Below are 24,902 nucleotides of genomic sequence, written 5' to 3' on the forward strand. Positions count from 1 at the left end.
TCCCACACCACCCCGACCCGGAGTCACGCTAGTGACGTTTACATTCCCTGCTCCTGCCCTCAGCCATATTGAAACGACAGTTTCCGACTTTGGCTGCCCGGGAAGGTGGCAGAAGAACTTCCAACTAACGCTTTTTGAATTTGGAATTTGAATACTTTGGTCGCCGGAAAACTAACCTGAGATTGTGGCTTTGCGTCTACAGCCGTTGATCAGTTGCTTTGAGGTAAGTGCGTGCGTGCCTAAACTTACGAAGCGCTCGCGAATAGTCTAGTTTCCATTCGCGCCTGTCAGAGCAAGTTGCAGTTGTTGAACTACTACTACTTGTTTACTATGGTTACCTTTTATTATTTCGGCTGCAGTAGTGTTGGTGAAATGTGTTTCAGCAAGGTAAGTTTGAAAGATTTTGGACGAGGTCAAGGAACTATTAGTGCGGAATGGGACAATCCATGCGCCTTGTTAGCTTGTAGCATGCTAACGTGTGGGAAAACTTTGTCAACGACGAAATGTAAAACTAAATTGACAACAACACTACAGGTGGCTGTTTGAATATTTTTCTCTAATTTATAGCTCAATACCTAGTCAGTCAATGCAAAACTCTGTGAGAGTTGCTAGTCTTCTGGTTTAGCTGTCAGTGTGTCAAAACAAGTAAGTTAACGTTACAGTAAGTAAAAAAAAAGTTTAAAATAGAAGTATATGACAAAGTACCTTCATTCATTCTGGTTTAAACCTTTAGGGTTTTGATGCCGAGACATCAGAAGTTTTACTATTAACCTCGCCTGTGTGACAGCTAGTGATGGGTGAGTCATCGAAACTAACGTTAGTGAAAACCACCCAACTCCGTTCCTGGCTTAAACAGCAGTCATGTAGTGAATTTTAGCAGTATGAAACTTTTAATTAGTTGCTGTAAAACCATGAATTAAGGAAGCAGTCCTGGACTGATTTTGCTTCTTTTTTTGCTTCACAATAAGAATACTTGTACATGATTTTCTTATGACCACACACTGAGCATTCATTTTAGTTTTTTCAAACGAGTCCTTAGTAATGTAATATATTCTGTAGTGAAAGTTTCGCTTCTGCATTCATATGGCTGTTTGATTCACACCTGTTTTTTTTGTTTTTTTTTAAAAGCCACTGGAGTTGGATGGTTCTTAGTTTGGATAAGTGTGAATTAAACAGTGAATTAAAGGTAGCCTGCACATATATATGTTTTTTCTTCAGCTAAAATCGTAAATGTAAAAGCAATGTATTCTGAAGAAGAGGGTGAGTCAACCACTCATAATGCTTCAAATGAATCTTACAATTTTGTACTTCCAAGGAACAGCTTGTGCTTATGCAAGTCTGTCTTAGTTGTCAAAGTAGAGGTTGTTGAAATGGTGCTGCTAACTTCGTCATGTCTGTAATAATAATGGGTACAGGCGTATGGCAGTGTCAGCAAGACCGACAGAAAGGTCAAATTGAAAAGTTGTTTAGTGTAATGAAGCAAAAGCTACTTATGTGGATTTTGTTTTGTTATATGTTAAAGAAAAGATTGTCCTATTAAGATGTCTTGCCTAATATTATTGAAACTACCAGTTAGCAGGAATTCATACAAGGTTTAAATGTTTGCATGCTCAAATGTGTGTCAATGACCTGTTTGATCCCCTCCTGTCTGGACAGCTGTGCACACACAGTTTAAGGTAGATTTTCATAGAGATTAAATGGTTGTCAAAACAGCACTTGGAGCCTAAATTCAAGGCTCTACTCTGCACAACATTTTTAACAATTATGAACTGATCCATCAAAAACAATTTGGTTTGATTTAAAAGCATAGGTGAGACAACATTACAGATACAGTCAAGTTCCATGCGGTGTGCGACATTGGGAAAAGTGCATGAAGAGGGTGCATTTATTGTATTGTCTCAGATGATTTAAAGAATACATATTTTCTTTTCTGTTTGTGAATCGCCAGGAGCACAGTCCATTTTTTTTATAGTTAAAAAAAAAGACCAATGTTAATCTTCATTTTTTTTTTTGGTTATAGGAACGTTTGGTTGCACAATAACCTGTTTTTGGAATGGCTTCAGTAAGTGATGATTAATAATTTGCTTTTGTCCCCACCTTATTGTTGGTATCAACATCTAGGCCTGTATATCAGCCATTAAAGCATTTGGAATTGAAATGAATCACAAGATGCCTAAAGATTCCCAGTCCCACCCCTCAGCATGCCATCAAAACAAAAGTGTATGTTGCTTAATCCATTCATAGAACAGATCCAGTGGTGATTAGTAGGAAATTGGCTTAGGTCTTCAACGTAACCAAGTCCCTGGAAATAGTGATTGACCTCATTCCTGTAGACAGCTTATTCAAATGCAGACAGTGCATGTTGGGCAAGATTCCAAAACACTCCAATAAAGGATGTGTGAGAAGTTCTGAGATCTTTACCCTCCTGTAGCCTGAACATGTTGTTTGGTGAGAGGTAATCTGTGGCTTATTACCAAGCAAGTTGTTGGAATTATTACACTAAGCAACACATGCTTTATATTCCTTAAGTCTGAAACAACAGGTTTCATTTGCAGAGATATTTTCCAGCTAACGGACATGTGAACTTGAATTTAGTGTAAAGTCACTGATTTTATGTACCTAGACTGTGCCGAGCGATTTTATGATGCTGGATGATGGTTTAACACTGACTACGTTTACAAGCTGTCAATATTCGGGTTATGGTCGGGTTAAGGTTACTATTTGGGTTTCTGAAACATTCGGAATAACCCGTTTACATGCGTGAGCAGAGAGAGTTACTCCTGTATACATGGAATTTGTAATCGATTGGCAATATCCCGATGTAAACGGCGACGCACGGTTAGCGTCTGGACGTATGGACAACCTTAAGACGCAATATGTGTCATTTCCGATTCTTCTTCCTGTATCCAAAGACAACAACAACAGCAGCAGCACGCGGATAATGAATAGTTCGGGGCAGATAGCGATCACCTTTGTTTGCGCTTTCCTCCTCGCTCCAAAAGTGTGGTGCTGTGCTGCGTCTCGCCATGTTTACCTCTACTTCTTGTTTACTTCCGGTATACTGCACGCGGGTTTTTGTATGCGCCGTCTCTACTAAAAAGACCAAGATTCCTTGCGAATAGAACATGCGCAGAACACAAATCAATGTTCCTTTTGATGGGGATATGCCGATACGCGTTTACATGACCAAATATTCGGGTTAGAAAAGGGGTACCCCAGGGATCATATTCGGGTTTTTAAAAACCGGGATATGAGCATATTCGGGTTTTTGCCGGTGTTTACATGGCCGTGCGCGACCGGGTTATTGCTAATATTCCGGTTTTGAACGGGTTATTGGCTGCATGTAAACGTAGTCATTGTTAGCAGGTTGTCAAATGTACCGGTACCAGTTGGTACAAAAAAAAGTTGAGGGTACTAGCTAGGCTGTGTAACGATATACAAACCCGAACCCAAAAACCGCGATACACCACCCACGGTGCGTATCGCGACACACTCATGACGTACCGAACGCTGCCCTGCCCGCAGCCCAGCCCTAGCCCATTATCGAGGTTGACCTCACTTTACCTATGTCACAAAACTAATTTTTCTTCCATGACATTTGATTAAATAGTAATTAGGGATGTAACGGTACACGTATTCGTCCCGCGAATTTTCGTGTATTTCGTATATTTGGTACCCACTGATAGATGCTCTTCGCAAACAGGTTTTTATTTACATTACAGCATGTTTTTTTGGGGGGGTCTTTTTAACTAGTGTTGAGCATTGTAGCCAATCACAATCATATCTGTTGATTCAACAGTTTTTGCTCTGGTACCGAAATTGGTACAGAGAAGCACAAAATGTTACTGGTATTGGTACCGACTACTGAAATTTTGGTACGGTGACAACCCTAGTTAGCAGTAATAAAGCAAGAGAACCATGCATTGAGTTTTTAACCTATACTGCAGAATGCAAAGTGCTATAATAAATGCCAATTTTTACTAATAGCTAGCTGCTTTCTTTATCTGTTAAGCCAGATTCCCCAGTGTTATGATCTTATCTCATGTTTTACTTGTATGTTATTTAGGTATGTTGATGTGACAGGATGTATGGTTAGACTTTGTGTGTGAATGCTGAATGTCTGTATATTTGAACAGGCTTAATCTAATTTTGTGGGCTCAAAGGTTTGCGTAGCTCAGAAATAGTTCACTTTGAAGATCTTGTTTGTTTCTTGAGCTGATGGAGATACCAAAAGATTAGGTTTTAACAGATAAAAATATTCTGTGGTGTAGCAGCCTGTGAATAGTTCTGCTGTACTTCCTTAATATCTTAACTTACTGAAAGGCACTATGTTGGCATCATTTAACTGTTTAATTGGCCCAGAATGGTTTATTGGCTGCTTTAGGGTCAGGCATTTACTGCACAAAACTGCTGATTCCAGGTGCTTTTGACAGGTTTGTTGAGTTATAGTGCTCTGAGACGAATCCAGAAGGACAGGCACACTAGCCATTATATAATTTTTTGTCTGCAGCGCCGACTTCTGGTTGAAACCTGGTTTGGGTCGCTTATAACGTACATTTAAGAGCACACTTAGAGACTTCAGAATTGTTAAATCCAGTCATAAAAGAAATTTAATGTATATTGCGAAATGTCACAGAATTTGGCAAAATTAGGAAGAATAAATCAAAATTAGGGCTGTACAATTAATTAAATCATGACTGCTATTTAAATATAAAGTCTGCATGTTCTGCATATCTCTGTGTGAATGAGTTTCACACATACTCAAGCACACGTGATGCTTGTGGTGTTTTCAGTGCCAACCCGCCAAAATAAAAGTTTGGTTCAAAATAATAATAATAATAATAATAATAATAATAAATTATTCAATTTATGAAAACATTATTTTTTAATATCACACAATTTTCCATCCACAATTTAACTTAACCCTCTGGGGACCACAAACGCGCCCGCGCGTTTTGCTCGTTTTTTTTTTTTAGCAATGAAAATAAACACTAAATGCTCTGTTAATTTTGATCTTTCATTTTCGTGTAATACATCAATCGATCCTGTTCAGTTTCTATTTTTTTTCTGTATACTCACAATAAAAATAAAGTGTTTTGCTTTTTGACAAATAAAGAAAAATTAACATGATGCGATTTCTGCCTTCTCTCTGTCAGTAAACTCCCATTTGAAACGCGTTCGAAAATGATATAAAAACTCCGCGAAAATTCAGTCAAACAGGCAAACAGACCCACGGGCATAAAGCTTGAGATCGCATCTTTTAAATGAAGTCATTTATATAAAAAACAAATATTCTCAGCTTCTGTAATCTGTATAAAAAGAGAGCGACTCCTGTCGAGCTCATTAGGAGCTCATTCACAGTAATGTGACCACTCCCCGGAGAGCGCGTGCTATTCAAACGCAAATTCTGAGAACTATTTCAGAGCTGTGAAACGCCCACATCAGCTGTAAACAAAGCGCGTCGCGACTCCTCGCGAGTGAGACATAGCCTACCTTATGGAGAAAATATTCCTCAGAACAGTGCTGATGAGGAGCAATATCTCCTGAAATGAGGAGCAGATTCCGCTGAGGAGTGAGGTAGGCTGTTTTCTTTTCTCACGTGTGGAATAACGTTATGGAATAACGTTAGTGTAGGCCTATGTAAACCGCAAAAAGATGAATCGCATTTCTATAATATGACTCGCCTTTCTGTGAGATGAATGAAGGGGACATATTTGTAAAGACTGTTTAGCCTAAATATGAATCGCGCGTCTGTGTGTGAAAGAATAAACTGCTTTGCTATAGCCTACTGAGATGAGTAAAAATCGACAATATGTTGAAATAAAATGTATTTGTATAAGCAACGTATTAAACTGCAAAAAAAATACTATTTTTGTCAAAAATAAATTCATAGACTAAGATGTTAGATGTTCCAATGTTGGCTATATTCAAACTAATGAATACATGATAAAATGTAGGCCTATAATCTTTTTTTTTTTTTTTTACAAAGAAAGAGTACACTTGAAATATTGTTGAAATTGTAATTATTGTTGTTATTGTAACATTTTGAATAAAATAGCAAAACATATTTACAAGAGAGATGTAAGCGAAATCTTAAATGGTCAATATAAGTCTTCTTCTAAATACATCTTTTGTCCTTGCATTGTGGCTCAGTCAGTTTCACACCTGAGTGAATGGCTCATTATACAGAGTGGGTGGGACATTCATAATCTAAGGTGTAAACTACTCCTCCCCCTCGCATATTGGCTTTCCAAGCAAAACCTGTTTTACACCATTTAAATCAATGTGTTTTTTTTTGTGAACGATAAAGCAAGACTATTTTTACATCATTTTGAAGCTAGAACTCAAAGGGACAACATCAATTAGTCAAAAGTCTTGTGGACACATATTTAATATGTGTTTTGTGGTCTTAATTCAGCAACTTTCATTTTAATTTTTTTCAATAACCACGCATAAACATTATTCTCTTAAAAATACAAACATCTACATACACGTTGCTCGCATATTATGGTAGCCCTGTTTGTGCTATATAGAGTGAATTTACACCTTTGCCATTAACATGTTTATAAATAACTGAAAAAAGCACAAATGTCAAGGCATGTCAGAACATCTCAAGGACCCCAAAAACAGCTTGGTCCCCAGATGGTTAAACAGTAAACCTCTGTAGTGCAGCACTTTGTTTGCCAAAAAATAAAATTTAAACATTTTCAATTGATTACATTTTAAAAGTTTAATTAAATTGTTAGTTTTATGCATTTATTTGATTAAAGCCAACAAAAGAGAAACTTTAAGAGCTCCCAGCAGTTTTCCGTGAAAATAAAATTTTGATGGTTTAATGTTTGAGGGACATTAAAACGGTTGTACTGTAAATGTTAGTATAGTATTGCAATTTTATAGTTGTGCTGTAAAATAAAATTATAATATTTCTTTCTTTAATACGCTTTTTTATTTTTCAGTAAAATATTACAGTAGTGATATTTCTTATTTTCTTATATTTTTATGTAATAATAAAAATCCTAATAATCCAAAATGTTGGGCTAAATTGTGCAGCCCTGCAAACAAGTTTTTAAATCACATTTTGAATTGCAAATGCAATTTTTATCTTCTTTCTTTCTTTCTTTCTTTCTTTCTTTCTTTCTTTCTTTCTTTCTTTCTTTCTTTCTTTCTTTCTTTCTTTCTTAGCACATTTAAAAACAACCATGGGTTGACCAAAGTGCTGTACATAAAATAAATTAAACATTTAAAAATGTACAAAAGGATTAAATATTTTAGACTAACAACATCTGTTCAAGGAAATAGGATCTAAGCATAGATTCAAAAACAAAGAGACGGTGCTGTTCGGATGGCTACAGGGAGCTTGTTCCAGTTTTAATCAAAGAGTAGAATCTTGGGCCCAAAAAAATAAATATTTCTACCAACTAGATATGAATATAAAAGGTTATCAGATGTTTTAACTGGCTATTTTTTATTTATTTACTTGTTTTACATTTAGTCACCTTTGTGTATGGTACATAGAAGGCCTTGGGACAAAGAAAACATACTGGGGGTGCAGAGTTTACCTCTTAATAAAAATATGGACCATTTTTTTATTTTGCTCAAAGCAATAAACTACTAAAAACAAACAATGTACATAATCTAAAAATCTAAATCATGAGGATAAAACAAAGTTAACTAGTATTAATTTAAAAGTATTTTTATCTTCGCTTGCCATCTCTAAAAATGTTTTTTTTTTTGCGGTGATGACGGTGACGAGCTCAGACCGCGGTAGGCGTCACGTGACCGCGGTATTGCGGTAATGCGGTAACCGTCCCAGCCCTAACTATTGCAAAAACATAATAGCAAAAGTTACATTGTTATGAGCATAAAATGTGTTATTTGCCTGTTTTTCACCAATAAAGAGTGGTTGTACCATGTCAGTGACCTTTCCATTTGATTCCTGGTGTTAGAATTAAATGGAAAAGTGGGTTAATTTGTCTTTGTGTTGTGTGGTTCAGGAGATATGAAAATTTTTCGCCCCTAGCGCTGACATCACTTCAAGATGGCTGCCAAACGAACCCCATGGGACTAGGGCTGGGCGATTTTTTCGATTTTTTCGATTAATTCGAATTTACGTTTTAAGACGATTTATTTTTTTATTAAATCGAGGTATCGCGATTTTTTAATAAAAAAAATAGATATTGTAATTGCACCAATGGCAGAATAATCACACCCGTCACCATGTTAACCCGGGACGGAACCACAATCGCCGTCCCCGCGCAACAGAAGTCTATTTACATCATTAAAGTTTACGAAAACTAGTTTTCCCTCCTCTGCGGCTGTCATTCTCCATTCGGTATTCAAACAGCGCGCGCGCCTCTTCCGGTTACAGCAGCATACATGCACGGTAAAACTCTCTCCAATATGATATTCACATTATAATGCTTGATCTGTAGAGAAAGGGCTGTGGATTTGCATAAAATGACTTTATTTTGTTGGAGTTTGTTGCTGTTTTTAAACGACTCGCGCTACCGTGTGCCTGTTAGATCACACATCACAAGGACTAAATCGGCATCAAACGCACAATAACTGGAATTTAAAACTGTGAAGAAACAAATGATCAATAAACTGTTGGACAGATAGACACTAGGATTTGTGCGCTCGACATTTCTTCGCTTTGTGCCGTGAACTTTTAAATGCGCACTTGTGCAGCGCAGTTTATTAACATGCTTTATGTTTGCACGATGGTTTACAAAGTGTTTTTTTTTTTTTTTTTTACTGTTGAAAATTTGCATAACTTTTTGAGTTGACTGATGTAATGTTTACATTGGTTAAAATGGTTATTTTCTTACTATATATTCAGAAGTATTTAATGTTTCATTCAAATTGCACAATATTTACTTTCATATTTCATTCAAATCTTCTGCAAAGATATTTAACTCGTGAATTTGTTTTACATTTATTTACACCTTGTTGACCAAGTATGGCATGGCCATTAAAAATACAATGTTCCTTAACCAAATGGTTTTTCAAGTTACTTACAAAGAGAATGTTACTTAAGTCATGTTGTTATAATGTTTTAAGTTGACTAGTTACACAATAAAAAAAATCGAAATCGAAATCGTGAATCGGTCAAACTTTATGAAAAAACCTAGATTTTTTATTTTTTTTGCCATATCGCCCAGCCCTACATGGGACATTAGTTGACCTCAGCAACATCAAAAATTCTTAACCAGACACCATTAGGGTCCCAAAAAAAACAGGTTACAAAAAAATGCCAAACGGGTACATGGGAACCTATTTCTCCTGCTAGACTATATCTATTTTGCTGCTCATCGGGTTTCTGCTACTGTTGTTAAAATAACCATGTAATCTGCAGCTCTAAATGTGGCTCTTTACGTTTTTAGCGAGTGAGAGAGAGAAGCAATGCACACGAAGTGGAAAGGGCTTGAATGAAGATCATTACCCTAAACGACCCTGAGTGCTTGTGGTGTGAACCACTCTGTTGTTTTCACACGTTGCTCACTTTAATCTGTAGAAACTGTAAAATGGCCCAATTATGTCCACCCTACATTTGAATTACACTGGTCCATACGATAACAAATTTATCCAAACAGCTGGCGGCAGACATTGTGAGTTGGAGGGATTCTTTGGTTTTTTAAATGTAAACCCATCTTTATTTTAGAAATAGTATTGTTTTGTAAGTATGACTTATTTGAACATTTGACTACTTTTTCTCAAGGAAAGTTTAGGTTTTGTGCATTTTTATTGGTCTTGGAAGCATATAGTTTCCAAATAGCAGCCCTGTCATAAATTTCAGCTTTATGAAGCGCTTGATATGCAGTTTTTGTTTGTGTAGTTTGTATAGTTTTTAGGCTGTACTATTGTGGCATTTTATTATTTATCTGTAAAAGTGTCTGGCTATACCAGTCACAACCGTGTCCTAACCAGGTGTGATGCAATAAAGCATTCGACATTTTCGCTCACTTGGTTTCTATTTTGCTGTGCTTGGTAGCCCCACTTAAAGTGAAATATCACTGGATGAAAATCCCATGCTGCATGTATATTAAACATAAAACATTTTTAATTGGCATGTTGCATCATCCAGCACTTTCACTTTGTAATGTGTTTGTACAAAAACACTTTCATCATGTAACATTAGTATGGCCAATAATATACTGATGGTTTTAACCAGCAATTGTCTTATAAATATCAGTGCATCTATATGTATTATGTAAGGCTATTAGTGTTTTTTTTTTTCTGAATCATTTAATTGCAGTTAGTATGCTCCAGACGTGCTTGGATAAACACGGAAACCAGCAGTCATTAATTAATTGGTGTAGTCTGAGCTTTCAGCTGTCCAAGCTGTTTGAGTTTAATCTTCTTTTACCGCCTCTTCCATCGCATTCCCACCCTATGTCACCTTCCTGATACATTTTGAGGAGGCTTGTGACCCAGGTCATACCAAACTCCTTTAGTCTTAGGATATTTTGAGCTAATATGTGTCATTTCATCAACAGCACACCATTGTGATTTGCCACTATACTGTCTCACAGCACTCATAATCACATAAATCTGCGTCAAGAAAGCAGTCAATGCCTATTAGAGACCATTTGTGCTTTGTTTTTCCTGTTGATTGGTGTGATTGACAGCTCCGGCTTTCTTCCAGCAGATGGACTATCAAGTTGCTTGGCTTCTGGAGGGCCAGGTGCTGGCTGTTAGACCTGCAAAATTAGCGTTCTGCAGAGAAAGAAAGGTCTGGTCCGCACCTGCTGCTCCTCTCCCACCTGCAGCTGTCTCTGATCTCCCGTACTAATGTCTGAAAGTGTCAAGATGTGCTTTTCCACATAGCAGCTGATGTACTACAAGGCGACTGTGTGAAATGGAGGAAAAACACATGACAAACACTATATTTGTGTAACAATGATTATAACTAACATGACTAAAACAAATCAAATTCTGCAAAGACACATTCAGTTGATCATAATAACATATTAATTTATAATTGTTGCAAATATTTGATTGGACATCGCTTGATAAACATTCTATTTGTTTCCTGCCTGTTGAATGATAAATGAGCTTTTTGCAGGGTTTGCGAACTGAGTGAAATAGATGCTGTGGCTAATGCTTTAGTGAGTCATAGCAGAGAGAGTCTAATTATGGAGACAGGCACCCATCCATCAGCCTTTGTCATGAAGGCTGGCAGAATTAGGATGAGATCTCTCTACACGGCCTGCATGTCGAGAGTAAGCCTTCCAGGCTTCTCTTCCAGATCAGATTCACTTAGTCATTGCCAGCAGGACATCTAAGCAAATACTGTCAGGGACTTAATCGCCAGACTCATATGCTTCAGCAATGGAAATAAGCATTTGAGCAATCTAGTGAAGCAGACTGCTTTGAGAGGCTACAGTGATTAAATTCTCTGATGTACTTAAAGTGAATATCGAGGCCTTAATATGCACTTTCAAGCATGTTTGTATTAATTGGTCTTTGCAATCGTGCCCCCCCCCCCCCCCCCCCCCCCCCCCAATTTTGTAGCAATGCATTCAAATTTAGTGTTAATAATAGTAAATAAATAATAGGACTGCCCGATATTGAAGAAAATTGCGATATGCGATAACTCATTAAATAATGCGATATTCGATATGCGATACGATAATGCTTAAAGTGTGTAAAATAAACTTAAATTATCTTTCAAATATATTAAAAATTATATAACCTACATACGTGTTTCACATTCTTTTTGTGACAAGAAAACATCCCTACAACTTCTGAAAGTGAACAGCAGTGTTTAGGTTAGCAAAATTAGGTTTATTTAACAACAGAAACTGAATAATCAAATAAATAAAATACTGCTTGGTTTTTTCTGTATGAATTAAAGGTGCCATGTGTAAGAATTGAGGTAAAAATATCCAAAAAATGAGCTACACGCATCAAAAGAATGAGAAGAAATAAGGGCGATGATGTCATTAAAAAAATGACAAGTTATAGTGCTGCAGAGATATCAACCTGAATTAGCATGCTAAATTACTAGCCACAGCCCGACGGGTGTCATAATACCAGTTTCGGCCGTGGGAGGCGGTATGCGGGCAACATAACCACCAGCCAAACTGCAATACACGAATAACTCGCACGGCTTGTGGGCGTACTTGAACCTGATGTCAATCGTGTGGAAAGTACAGCCCACTACATCTGACATGATTGTTCTCCAGCTATGTTATTGACCTCTTCACGCTGATAAAAAACACTGATTGGTCGATATTATGTATGAGGAATACATTTTGGTAAGTTGTAGCCTACTGCATCTTTCAACAGTGTTCGTGTTTTTTTACTATTAGCTAGTAGAGACGATTGGTTCACGTGCGCTAGGGATCTGTCGTGTAACATTTACAAGCGCCAAAACGGTATTTATTGTTTGAATTGCGTAATAAAATTGACAGAATCTGAGAGCTGAGATTTTTTTATATCATAACTAACCTGCTCTGTCTAGTCTGTCGGTCTCCGTGTCCTCTTTGCTTCGCGATTTTTCTGTGCGTGAGAAAATTGTGTGGCGTGAGAGCGTGTGAAAAGTGTCAATTGCTTGTGTCTCACGGTGAATGCATGAGAGTTGGCAGCTCTGGTTACGTTGGCGCTAGCTTGGTCAACATCAGCGAATGCTGTCTGTCAAATTAATGTAATTCAAACTAACAATAAAAATGTAATATGAACAAAACGAATATGAACATATTCACTGGTAAAGGTGAAGGGGAGTAGCTTGAAGATGTCATATTTCAAAATCACTTGACATCAACCAACGTTCCTCTGGAGTCAAAACGTCCTCTATTAGGAGTTGGCTCGGCTTCGGCTATGGCTCTAGGGTCGTTGTGAAGGTAGGGGCGGAGCATAGAGACTATGCCGTTTCTCGGTTGTTACTCTAGAGTAGACCAACTCACTTTCTGGAGGTATACTGCCCCCATCTGGTATGGAATGTGGAGTATGAATTGATTTTTTGGCGGACATTACACAAGGCACCTTTAAATACTGATTCTTAAAGCTACAAAAGCTATTTAGCCAAGAGCAGTGAGTTATTTTCTCTTTGTCTTTTGTTCATGGCCCCAGTTATTGCAAGCCGTTGCGATATGCATATTGCGATACATTTGCGATATTTCGATATATTGTGCAGCCCTAATAAATAACATAACAGCTTGTTCTGGCCAAGAACATGTGCCATCTGTCTGACATGTAAAACAACATGAAACATGTTGGAAAACAACATTTTTTTTTTTTTACTTGATGTTAAGATAAGATAATACTTTATTGTCTGTTACACTATAGGGTTACAGAAAATTTTCTTTGACAAGGCTTCAGTCACAAAGAGACATTCACACAGACATATAAAATGAGTATTTAGAGTATTAGATATAATTTTTTTATTAAAAAAAATCATACTTGGAGCGTATAGTGTCTTAAACATCTGGTATGTTGTTCATCTGAGGATTTCACATTGGAACGTGCCATTTTTATGTTTAGTATGCATTTCTGTTGCAGTTTTTCTGAGGCTGATTCCAGGTAAAATTAGGCTTTACACAGCAATTCTCATTCCTGATTTGTTATTATTTCTTTGAATATGTAGATGAAGAGTTTATATACTTGATATTCTCATTTGCTACCAAGAGGGTGTCGCTCACAAATGCCTGAAAGAAAGAAGCTTTAGCTGCTTAATGTGCCATTGCTAAGTGTTCATCATTGACCTTAATGTCACTCAGCAACACGAGAGGAAACCTTTTACAAGGCAGCTAATAAGACGCTTTGTGCCTCTCGGTTTTAAACCAGACGCTGGTTTAGGGAAGCCTCTGAAAAGAGTGGGTGTTTGCAGCACATGACACATTTTTTGCATTTCTATTCTTTGTGGAACACAAAAGATACATTTTGTCCATACCATGAAAGTCAGTGGAGTTCAAAGTTGTGTGTAGTGTATAGACCAAAAATATCATTGTTCCTTTGTAGAAGAAAGAAAGTCATACATGTTTGGAACAACATGAGGTAAATTACTATACTTTTAAAAACATTGAAACTAGATTTTCACAAGTGAAAGCGAAAAGGCATTTTAGTGTTTAGTGTCATTTTTCTTTGATGCAGGTAATTTTTTTAAATTTGTCATTATGGTATGTGGTTTCTAATTCTGTCTAGAATGTTTATGTATTTGTCTATGGGCATTGTAATACAATATTTACTGACTTTTGATAGGTTAATGTGTTGATAATACTGCAGACACATGTAAAGCACAATGCTTATAATGCTCAAAGTATCACTGGTTTTTGCTGTGGAAATGGAAATGGTTGTAACTGCAATATGTTTGGCTATTCTAAACATGTAGTATTGCCCACAGCATGTGTGGAGTAACTTAACAGTAGTTTTCATTTTCATTAGAAAGGAGGAAGTGAGTCAGGAAAGTGCTGTTGTGTAGGAGGCAGCGGTGTCCTTTCACTGAGTTTCAGGCACACAGAGCTTCTCTACTGCCCATCACGTTACTTCAAAATTCATGCTGAGTGTCCATGTTAAAGATGGTGTGACATGTTTTTGTCTTTTCCTTTCTGGTTTTATATCGCTAACCAATAAGTCAACCGTTTGTTTCCCAGACCCCAACCATTGTGTGTCCTGTGGATGTGGAAGTAAACAGCACAAATGGTTAAAGCTTGATTAGTTGTTCTACAACTGACTAATCGATTGGCGAGTTGCAGTAAAACCTTCTTGGAAAAGTTGCATCTTTTAACTTAATCCCCTTTAAAGCACTGTCACTGCGGCCATGCACATTCAGATGGACGTCTTTGGCTGTTGCATCATGTCTTGTGCAGTTATTTGAGCAATCCACCATTTTTAAGACACTTGTGTTAAAAATAGGCTAACCTTTAAAAGTGTCTTGAGATCTATGCATTCTGTTCTAGTGCCACGTCCTTTTGGCACTTGGTGAGATATTATCTAATATGATGCAATTTGCTGACATTAAAGGGATAGTTCACACTGTCATAATTTACTCACTTCATGTTGTCCCAAATCTGTATGACTTCCTTTCTTCTATTTTGTAGAATATTTGTTGTCATTTTTGTCCTTGCGTTTAAAGTCTCTGACATCCAAAGTTGTTTTTGACCTCCTTAACATTCATTGTATGGACACAAAAATCCAAAAATCATGTGTGTCATCGTTTGTGTACAGCAGAAGAAAGAAGTTTAACAGGTTTTAAACATGGGGGTGAGTAAATAATGGCATGCGACTTTCATTTTTGAATGGATTATCCTTTTAAACAATTCTCATAATAATAATTTCTTAAAATTCACCAAAACAAGGCAAGTCAAGTTGCTGTTCATTAGCCAAGCCAGTTATCAGCCAATATACATAATCTTAAAAAAAATTTTTTTTTTTTACTTTGCCTATCACTTGTAGAAACTCTAGTTGGGGGGAAGGTTAGTTGTGTGGTGATGTTTCCTGCTCAGGGATAAGATTGCATTAGATTAATATGTGGTTTGTGCATGAACTGTGAAGTTGTACATGGGCAAACTTGGTTTTTCAACATCGAGGTCAACGTGTAGGATGTATTAAATGTCATAGTGTTCCTCTCTTGGTTGAGGCTCATTTTGTGTGCCATATCATCAGATTACAATATGATAGTCATAACAGAACCAGAACTGGGGTTTACCTTATCCATGGCATAATGGAAATACGCCCAGCACTATTTTCTGGTCTCTTAATCCCCCAGAGTTTAACTGATCTTATGAAAATCTCGTGTGACTTATGAGCTCACCAAGCTATACAGACCTCAGACCCCATACAGACCTCAGATTCTCCATTTTCAAACACCCTGTATCTTGGAAACCCAGACAGCGTGATGGTAATACCCGGTTTCATAATTGTTTTTTAATTCACAAAAAGGAAATGTGATTGATAGCGTTTGCATGACACTACATTAGTGTGCGATTTGTCATAATCTGCTCTGCCATCTGAAGAAGCTTTGGATTATGTAATTTGTTTACGTCCAAAGGCGAGTGAATAAACAAGGGTGACGCACTATAGTATTACAGTATTACTTGATTTTAGCACCTGCTTATTAAATGAATCAGTAGCTTTATGTGGTGTTTGTCATTTGCTGTCACATCATGTTGTTGTTTTTTTTAAACCGGTGCAGTTCATTTCTTAGACCAGCACAGATGCGACTGAAGAGGCGGACAGACAGGATGTAATGTGAGAATGATCAGATCCTGTTGTCCTACCTTGAATAGCTCATGCTCATCTAGCTCTGTTTCTCTCTTGCGCTGTTAAAGGACACTGTAATAATGTAGTGATCAAAAAGATGCAGTTTGAGTTGGTTTCGATTTATCGGAGGATTACTATTAGAGCTGCAAATAACAACTATTTTGATAATCTGTTGAAATTAATTTTATATTTACCATTTTATTGTAAATGCTTGTCATTTTTGACCCATTCTCTCCATCAAAACATTCGCAGATTGAAGGCTATTCCTCCAACAACAACAACAAAAACATTTTTCACAATGATGTATTGTTCTGCAGGAACGCATCTCCTTTGAACAGACTTGTCTTTCTTGTGATGATGCAAGAGACTAGGGCTACAACTGGGGATGTGCACGAGTACTTGGACGTGACAGCGACGATCGATCATGAAAATGATGATCGTTGTGACTTCAAAAAATATATTACATTTTTTCTGATTGGTTATAGCAGCATGCAGGTCCAGACTGGCAAAATGAAGTAAAGCTATGGATTTAAAAGTGCGCAGTGATGTCTGGAATCACTTTGATCATGAAAATACAGTTAAGTGCAAGATGTGCACCGCCAATCTGCCACATACAACATTATAAGGAGAACACTGTTTTAAATTGTTTGTGCTTTAGTTGCCCGTGTTTCAGTGTTGTTGTTACGGGAAGAGCGCATCCACAACGGGAGTAACACTTTATGGCTAACACTTAACTTAGTTCAAGTTGACTTACATTTGGGTCCTCTTTTGCAGATACAAGTTGTAATGTTACATTATATCTGATTAATCTCATATAGGATGTGTCGCCTAGAAACGGCTTCAGCTTCACCTCATACAGCTATTCCTTTTAGTTTCTTTTTCAAAAACATTGATGCATTATTGAAAATCTAGCAGTTATTTTTCTTGTCATACTTTCATGTCCACAATTGCTGATTTACTCATACAGGTCAGTTTATTTGAAGAATTAAAATTGTGGGGTTACACTTAGTGCTGGGCGGTATACCGGCTCATATCGAATAACACCGGTGTTTATTTATGTTATGATATGAATTTTTAATATACTGCAATATGGTGTATGACCAACTGGTTTAATTAAAAAAAATACGTGATATACATTTTTGGTCATTACGCCCAGCACTAGTTACACTACACAGCACTGTTTTACTTGGTCAAAACAATCATATTAAAATACGTTTGAGTGTGTTGAAAGTTGTTGTAACGTTACTCGGTGGCTGATATGAGGCACTTGTTGCACCTTGCAGTAAGCTAGATCGATATTAGAATATCATGTTAATAAAAGCTGGATGACTTGTATGGCATACAATTAATTTTAAAATGTATTGTATGATGGAGAAAATGCTTTATTACTGTTACTTCAAACAAAGCTCTTTTTATGATTATGCGATGTTAACCACTTGACAAAATGGTGTTGTCTGATTTACTTTTTAGGTATAAACATGTTACTCGTGGTCAAGAAAACAAGAGATTCAAACAATTATACTAACGGTGTTGATATCTTTGGGTATATGAACCCCTAAATATTTCAAAGAATTCTCTCCATTTAAACTAAATAATTTTGCCTCAAATAAATAGATATAGATGTTTGGTAATTTAGACCTGAGTTTTTTTGTACAATTAATTTATAGCCTGATAATGCTCAGAAAAACGTTTCAAGGACTTCTAATGATGCAAAAAAAATATTTTTTTTTTAATGTATGCAGATGCACTGAAGAGCGGCTCCGTGATCAGTAGTAAATGCTGCTCTATCTCTAAAAGCACTGCGACTTTGAGTCACTTATAACGTGCATTTGAAAAAGCAACGCGCGTCAAACATCTTCCCGAACTTGTAATGCTTGAAGCGTTAGACAACATTTAATAACATGCTTTTATTTGAAGTGCTTATAAATATAAAGCAACAGCTTGGATCATATACCTTTCTCGCAGCGGCTCACTCTAGCCCCTTTCACACAGCGCTTTGAACCCGGGAAATTGCCGGCAAATTGCCAGAGCGCCTTCTGTGTGAACGCAAACTTGACCTGGGATTGATGCCGGGATCGATGCCGTGTTGGGGACCTAGTAAGATTGCCGTGTTCAGTCCCGGACCGCGCGCTCTGTGAACAAAAGCCGTAATAATGCCGTGTCGTAGTGATGACGCTGAAGCCGGGATCGTTCGCCAGCTGTGAAACGGTAGCCTACGTAATGCGCAAGTTTATGATCGAATCAGAGAAAAAATGCACAAGCGTGGTTTCTCGAGAGAGAAATCGCTAGTGTTGTTTTTGGTGGCCTGTTTTAATTTTAGTTTTAGTCTAGTCTTTGTGTCAAGCTGTCCTTTTAGTTTTTATTAGTTTTAGTCAGGTTCATACTCTTTTTAGTCTAGTCAAGTTTTAGTCGACGAAAACTGATGACATTTTAGTCTAGTTTTAGTCAACGAAAACTGATGACATTTTAGTCTAGTTTTAGTCAACGAAAACTGATGACATTTTAGTCTAGTTTTAGTCAACGAAAACTGATGACATTTTAGTCTAGTTTTAGTCAATGAAAATTGTATTTTAGTCTCTTTTTAGTAATGCAATTCTATTTAACCCAGTCAATATAGAATTTCAAGGTTATCTTATTATATTTAGTCTATATTTAAGGCTGTGACGGTGGCAGTTTTTTTTTTTTTTTACCACCGCGGTAATGGACCAACTACCGGCGGTGGTTGGAAGGTTATTTAAAAAAAAATAAAAACTCGTTTTATATTTCCACACAAAGACGCGTGATACTCTGCGCTCTGAGAGGGATGTGGGACACGAGCAGGAAAGAGACCATCGATCTCTTTATGATATCTTCGTGTTTTCTACTTGTTGTAAATTGGTCTGAAGAGCGAATTTTATCCTCCACAAGGGCGAGATATTTAGGCTATGTTTGAGATTGCGCTGCCAGAGAAAGTGAAACTAAAAATCACCTGCGCGTGTGAAACTAAACTTGATGCGCCCTATGTCTAATATAACAAGCACAAACTGTGTTAAAAAGAATTTGACATGCAAGTACAAATGTAGGTTATCTGTCCTACAGCGTTTTTCTACTTTACCACAGTAAAGAATACGGATGTAATAGGTCTAATTAAAAGCGAACCAATGAAGAAACGTTTATAATCCCTTTAGAAAATGGGTGAGACGTGAGTGAAGATTTGGGAAAAGAAACAAGAGATTCCATGCAGGGATGAGTCACGATTTTTGGATATTCGATTAGTTTATTTAATTATAGAATATCGAATAGGTTGTGCGATTATTCTCTAAAATAAAATCTCCATGTTCTGGTGCTGATGCAGTGACGCGTTCATGTAACCAGAGACGCTGCCAATAACACACAGCTGTCACAAAGAACCGGCAAAAGTAATGATTATGAATGTGTCAAATATATCAATGAGACATTTTAATAGAATAACTAATGGAGTAATATTATTAAATTTGCTGATAATCAGGTGACCAGATCGCAAACCAGAATTTAAAGCCGACAAAGCTATGGGTTCACGCACAACTCTCTCATTCGTCGTGACATTTCGTCTCGTCTCGTTTTGTCACTTTATCCGTGTATTTTCTGGAATCTCTGTGTGAAAGGGGCTTCTGTGTCCTCCAATATTTTCCGTATCCATTTTGTCCATAGAAATGGGATATTCACTACTGTAAAGCGATGTGACTGGCTGATAGTTTCAGAGCACTTTCTGTTCCTGCTCCTATTATAACCCTTTTTTTTTTCTATTTCTCTTTCCCAGGCGTCTGAAAGATGGTGGACCGCTTGGCAAACAGTGAGGCCAACTCTAAGCGCATCGGGTTTGTGGAAGCATGCTTTGGCACTGCAGGTCAACCGCTGGCCATCCCAGGTCGAGTGCTCATCGGGGAGGGTGTTCTCACAAAGCTGTGCCGCAAAAAGCCCAAAGCCCGGCAGTTCTTCCTCTTCAATGACATCCTGGTGTACGGCAACATCGTCATCCTGAAGAAGAAATACAATAAGCAGCACATCATCCCTCTGGAGAGCGTCACCATAGACACTGTGGAGGATGAGGGCGAACTGCGCAATGGCTGGCTCATTAAAACGCCCACCAAATCCTTCGCCGTCTATGCTGCAACAGCAACAGAGAAGTCCGAGTGGATGAGCCACATCAGCAAGTGTGTTTCGGACCTGCTGGAAAAAAGCGGGAAATCTCCCACCGGGGAGCACGCAGCGGTCTGGGTGCCCGACTCGGAAGCGACCGTGTGCATGCGCTGCCAGAAGATGAAGTTCACCCCCGTCAACCGCCGCCACCACTGCCGGAAGTGCGGCTTCGTCGTGTGCGGCCCCTGTTCAGAGAAGAAGTTCCTTCTGCCCAGTCAGTCGTCCAAACCAGTGCGTGTGTGTGAGTTCTGTTACAAGCAGCTCTCCACGGGCGCCACCCTTCCCTCCCACTCGGACAGCCGGCACGGTTCAGAGTTTTCCAGCAACATGTCGGACGACGACGATGAAGACGACAGCAGTGACTAAGGGTCACTTTTAGGAATACTGACAATTTACAGATCATATCTTGATATTTTAGTTTCGCTAATTTTCATTCAGGGTTTGCAAAGGTTCCTGTGGCAATAACACTTACCCAAAACAATTAAAGGCCCTGCGCAAATGAACAAAAGGTTTGATGGGAAATGTTCCTGCGTATTCATGAACACTACTTGCCTGCTCACTCTACTTTCACATTTATTTCACTCTATAGACCATTTTTCATATAGATGAATTTCTTGGATATGGTGCTCTTTCATCAACTTTATTTGAGCTTGTTTCTACCTTTTTGCTACTTTATTCTCTCTGCTACTATGCTGCTATCCCCTGGAACAGAGAATGTTGGGTAATGTGATTGCGGGCTGTTACTAGGCATACATTCCCTCAGGTGAAACTATGTAGTGCATTATAACTAGGTTTTAAACAAGGAGCTGCATTTAATGCTTTGAACAACTAACCACTAACAAACCATGAAAGTATGTTTGGGTGAAGGTCTTCTGTTTCTCACTTTAGTCAGTTTCTAGTAATTGCAAATGACAAATCATAGATGCTACTAAGCTTGTAAATGTGTATATAATGCTGTGGTGTAGGAAGTCTATTGCATAATTCATCATCTGACAAACTCATCACTGCCTCAGTGCCTTATTTATCCTCAGGAAGTAGATCCTGGAAGCGAGAAAATATTTAGACTACAGTTTGACTTGGGTAAAAAAATTTTTTTACTTTCAGACACCTGCCTTCTTTTGATACCACACCACATGACATATCCTGTTTAGAGGCACACAGGGTACCATTCAATGACCATGTGACCAGTTACAAGACCGTCAGTTTCAGTTGAGCACAGTCCAAATCATTATATTATCTCAGTCCTAATAGCTTTTAGACCCATGATTCCAGTATCTTGCATCTGTACTCCACATGTCCTGAACTACGCTGGTGTCTCTCTCCAGCCCTGACTTCAACTCTATAGAAATATACACGCTAACATGCAGCTCGCAGGGATCGCACTTCACTAAGGCGAAGGACGCGCTATCCAAGCCCTCTCTAATTGGGATCTTTATGTTAGCGAGGTCACATGTCAGGCCATTACGGTCAGTCCTACAGATTTTGAAAGGGAATCGAAAGCATTATGAGGAAGTGACAGCTACACAGCCACCTTTTGTTTTTTTTTAAATGGCTGTTTAACACAATAAAAACTGCACTAACATCTTTCCAAAGTGGTGTTTTATACAGTGGTATAGTGGTGTTGGACTCTTAAAGAAATGCAGTAGTATATTTAATTAACGATCTACCAGGTTTACAGTAATTTTTCCTCTTACACAAGTCAAGCTTGTGGGAGAATTAGCTGAACTTCTTGACTGTCTCAGTGCTGAATACTTGATCACCTGTGTCAGAATAACAAAACTGACAATGAAAAGGGAACCTAACTCTGGCTAAAGAGTCCGCTCAGACCGCCTAGTTTATATGCAACGAGATACACTTGAGTGAAAAGGTTTTTTTGTTGCTTTTACACATTTGTGTGTCTTATTTGAGATTTAGAAATAGGTTTACAGTGATTGATTTAGGATAATCTAATCTTGCTTTTGGAATATAACCGTAGAATCCAGGATAGCTATATATGGCGTAATGTTGGATTTAATGAATTGTTTTAACCTGAGATGGTTTCTTTGTTTTAATTCTACTTATATGTTGTAATATTCTGCTTTAGTTGTAATATCCTGAGATGATTATTTTGATTTTCCATGTTGTAAACTTTGTACAGTTTTTTTATATATATTTACTCTTACTTGGGTTTGCAGCTGTTTTTCTTCTTCATATAGCGTTTCCGTGTGGTTCATGTGTGCATTTCCTGAACACCTCTGGATCAGCTACCAGCACTTTACTCTCTCTGTAAACCACAAGAGAGGGGTGGAGCCTGTGTAGGATGTGGGCGGGATTACACATCTTAAAATATGACCTGCAAATACAAGATCTTAATAATTTGAGCAAAACATCAGAGTAGAGTATAAACAGGATTGGCATTTACTTTCAATTTATTTTATTTTGCAATTTCTTGAACATGTAAATTATAATTCTCTGTTCTTAAATGGATTTTTGGGATTTATTGTTTTCTTGTACATTTTTGCCATTTTTAATTCTCATTTAAAACTCTGAAAGGGCTGAAAACTGAATGTAATCCGTCATATCATCATTATTAGATACTAATTTTGTGGAAATATATGCATTGCTTAAACTATTGTGCATTGTCTTATGTAATACTGGCCAAATCCAAGTAACGGTTCTAGAACGAATTAGACTACGTTCACACTGTTAGCCTGTCATGATAACGGTTCAGATCCGAATCGGGTCCCGTGACTCTCTTTCATTTGACTAAATATCTGCATTGGTTTCTATGACAATCACGTTGAGTTGGTGTGTATGACTATGCCAAAAAAAAAAAAAACAGCAACAAAGTTTGCAAAACAACACAACAACATGCTGCCTTGGCGCTGAATTATTTATGTTTTATGAAGCAGTGGCAGAAACGTAGTAAACTGGAATGCGCGGCTTTATTCCGTGCTGCCGTTGCCACCGGTCTCAAAACTCAAAGAGGTGTGTAGACCAGGTGTACATTGTCATTTTCTGCTCAACTCGCACTTCGCAACAACTCAACCTTGCTTCTACAAAGATGTTCAGCACGTTTTCTACAAACATCGTCTGACGTGAAGTGAAGCTACACAAAATCCGATCAGAGCGGTCAGACTTAAACGGATTTCCAGAAATGTGATTTGAATCAGATCTCAAACCACTACATATGAATGTAGGTTTAAACGGATTAAAAATCAGATTTCATGTGATTCTTTATTTTATTTGTTTTGCTGTTTACACTTGATAAATATGATACAAACAAATTGTTACAAAAATTAGATTTGGGCTGACAGTCTGAACAAGGCTTGCATGTCACCAGAAGTTATACTTCCTGGGATCACAACCAAACTGAACTCTACTGCTGCGTTCTTCTATTATTGTCAACAAACCGACTGGCCCTCGGATATGACGTCACTTCAAGCGTTCTGGTATGTTTTGCGCGTCCGAGTCGGAGAAAAAACATGCAGGCAGTGATACGGACGCAGTAAGGTATTGCAGTAATACGACTCGAGTGATTAAAATCGTCAATTAAACAACCAAAGCGGTCCAAAAACAATGAAAACAATTCATACAAGTCACAGGGCGCAGCCATTTTGGATTACGTATCGGAATTCTTGCTCGGTGTCTTCACGGTTGTCCGACTTCCGAGCTGTGAAATCCGAGGAAAGGGGGCGCGTTGGTTTGTGTTGCTAAGCAACGTCTGTCTTCCTAGTCAGATCTCCGACACGGATAAATAATAGAAGTTCTATTATCTATTATAGAACGCACTGATCTTTTCAGGCAGACTGTCCAACACTATTAATTGCAAGTGATCAAATATGATTTGTGTCCAGACATAGCCAACCACCTATCTGCATGGCGACGTAGGCGTACGTGACGAGGCTTTCAAAACGGATGCAGGAAAAATGCAGGTGCTTCATCTCGCTCTTCAATAAGCGCCCTGTCGAGTTGTGGTGCAGAACTTCTCCGTTACACAGGAACATGCTGAAATCTTTGGACATACAATTTGTATATAACACTGTATGAATACTTTCGGAATTTTTGTCACCAGTTTTGAAGTGATTGTTGTGTGACTCAAAAGCCAGAGCGCCCAGACTGAGACACATCTGTTAAAATTGATTGGGATCGCATTTCAAACCAACTCCATGTGGGCTTTGAATCAGATTTTTTAAAAATCCGTGTTTTTTTTTGTTGTGTGTGGTTTTTTTAGTCAGACTTTCAAAAACCCATCTGGATAAAATATGACTATGCAAATTGTTTTATTATTATTATTTTTTGCTGGCAGTCTGAACAGGGCCTGCAGCCTGTCATTGCGATGGATAATCGGTCTGTTACAGTCTATTTGTGTCAACCTTTTTATGGTAATCCGTGCCACGTGATGTCACGAGGTAATATGGTATAAGTGGATTACAACATTACTTGTCACTGTAATGTGTTTTATTTCCTTATTTGACACGGTTTCTTATTTTATGTTTGATCATCATTTGTTCTTCAACTTTTTTTCAACAAAATTTTTCAACAAAAATCACACATTTCCA

At 37.8% G+C, this 24,902-nt stretch overlaps 1 protein-coding gene across 3 annotated transcripts; it reads left to right on the forward strand.

The window, feature by feature from the left end:
- On the forward strand, positions 1-22,969 carry plekhf2 (pleckstrin homology domain containing, family F (with FYVE domain) member 2). Of its 3 annotated transcripts, XM_084089890.1 has the most exons (3): positions 1-223; positions 2,021-2,062; positions 19,982-22,969. In XM_084089890.1, exon 3 carries the CDS (start codon positions 19,993-19,995, stop codon positions 20,725-20,727), a length of 735 nt encoding a protein of 244 aa, XP_083946016.1. In that variant the 5' UTR covers positions 1-223; positions 2,021-2,062; positions 19,982-19,992; the 3' UTR covers positions 20,728-22,969. The 3 variants fall into 3 exon arrangements, with proteins under 3 accessions (XP_083946016.1, XP_083946015.1, XP_083946017.1); XM_084089889.1 differs by lacking the exon at positions 2,021-2,062; XM_084089891.1 differs by lacking the exons at positions 1-223; positions 2,021-2,062 and adding an exon at positions 236-387.
- The last annotated feature ends 1,933 nt before the right edge of the window (positions 22,970-24,902 follow it).

This window comes from Abramis brama, assembly GCF_963993115.1.
Source record: "Abramis brama genome assembly, chromosome: 17".
Taxonomy (NCBI): Eukaryota; Metazoa; Chordata; class Actinopteri; order Cypriniformes; family Leuciscidae; genus Abramis; species Abramis brama.

Excerpts from the sequence above, each read along its gene's own strand:
- plekhf2 (XM_084089890.1), top strand. The coding sequence starts at position 19,993 with ATGGTGGACCGCTTGGCAAACAGTGAGGCCAACTCTAAGCGCATCGGG.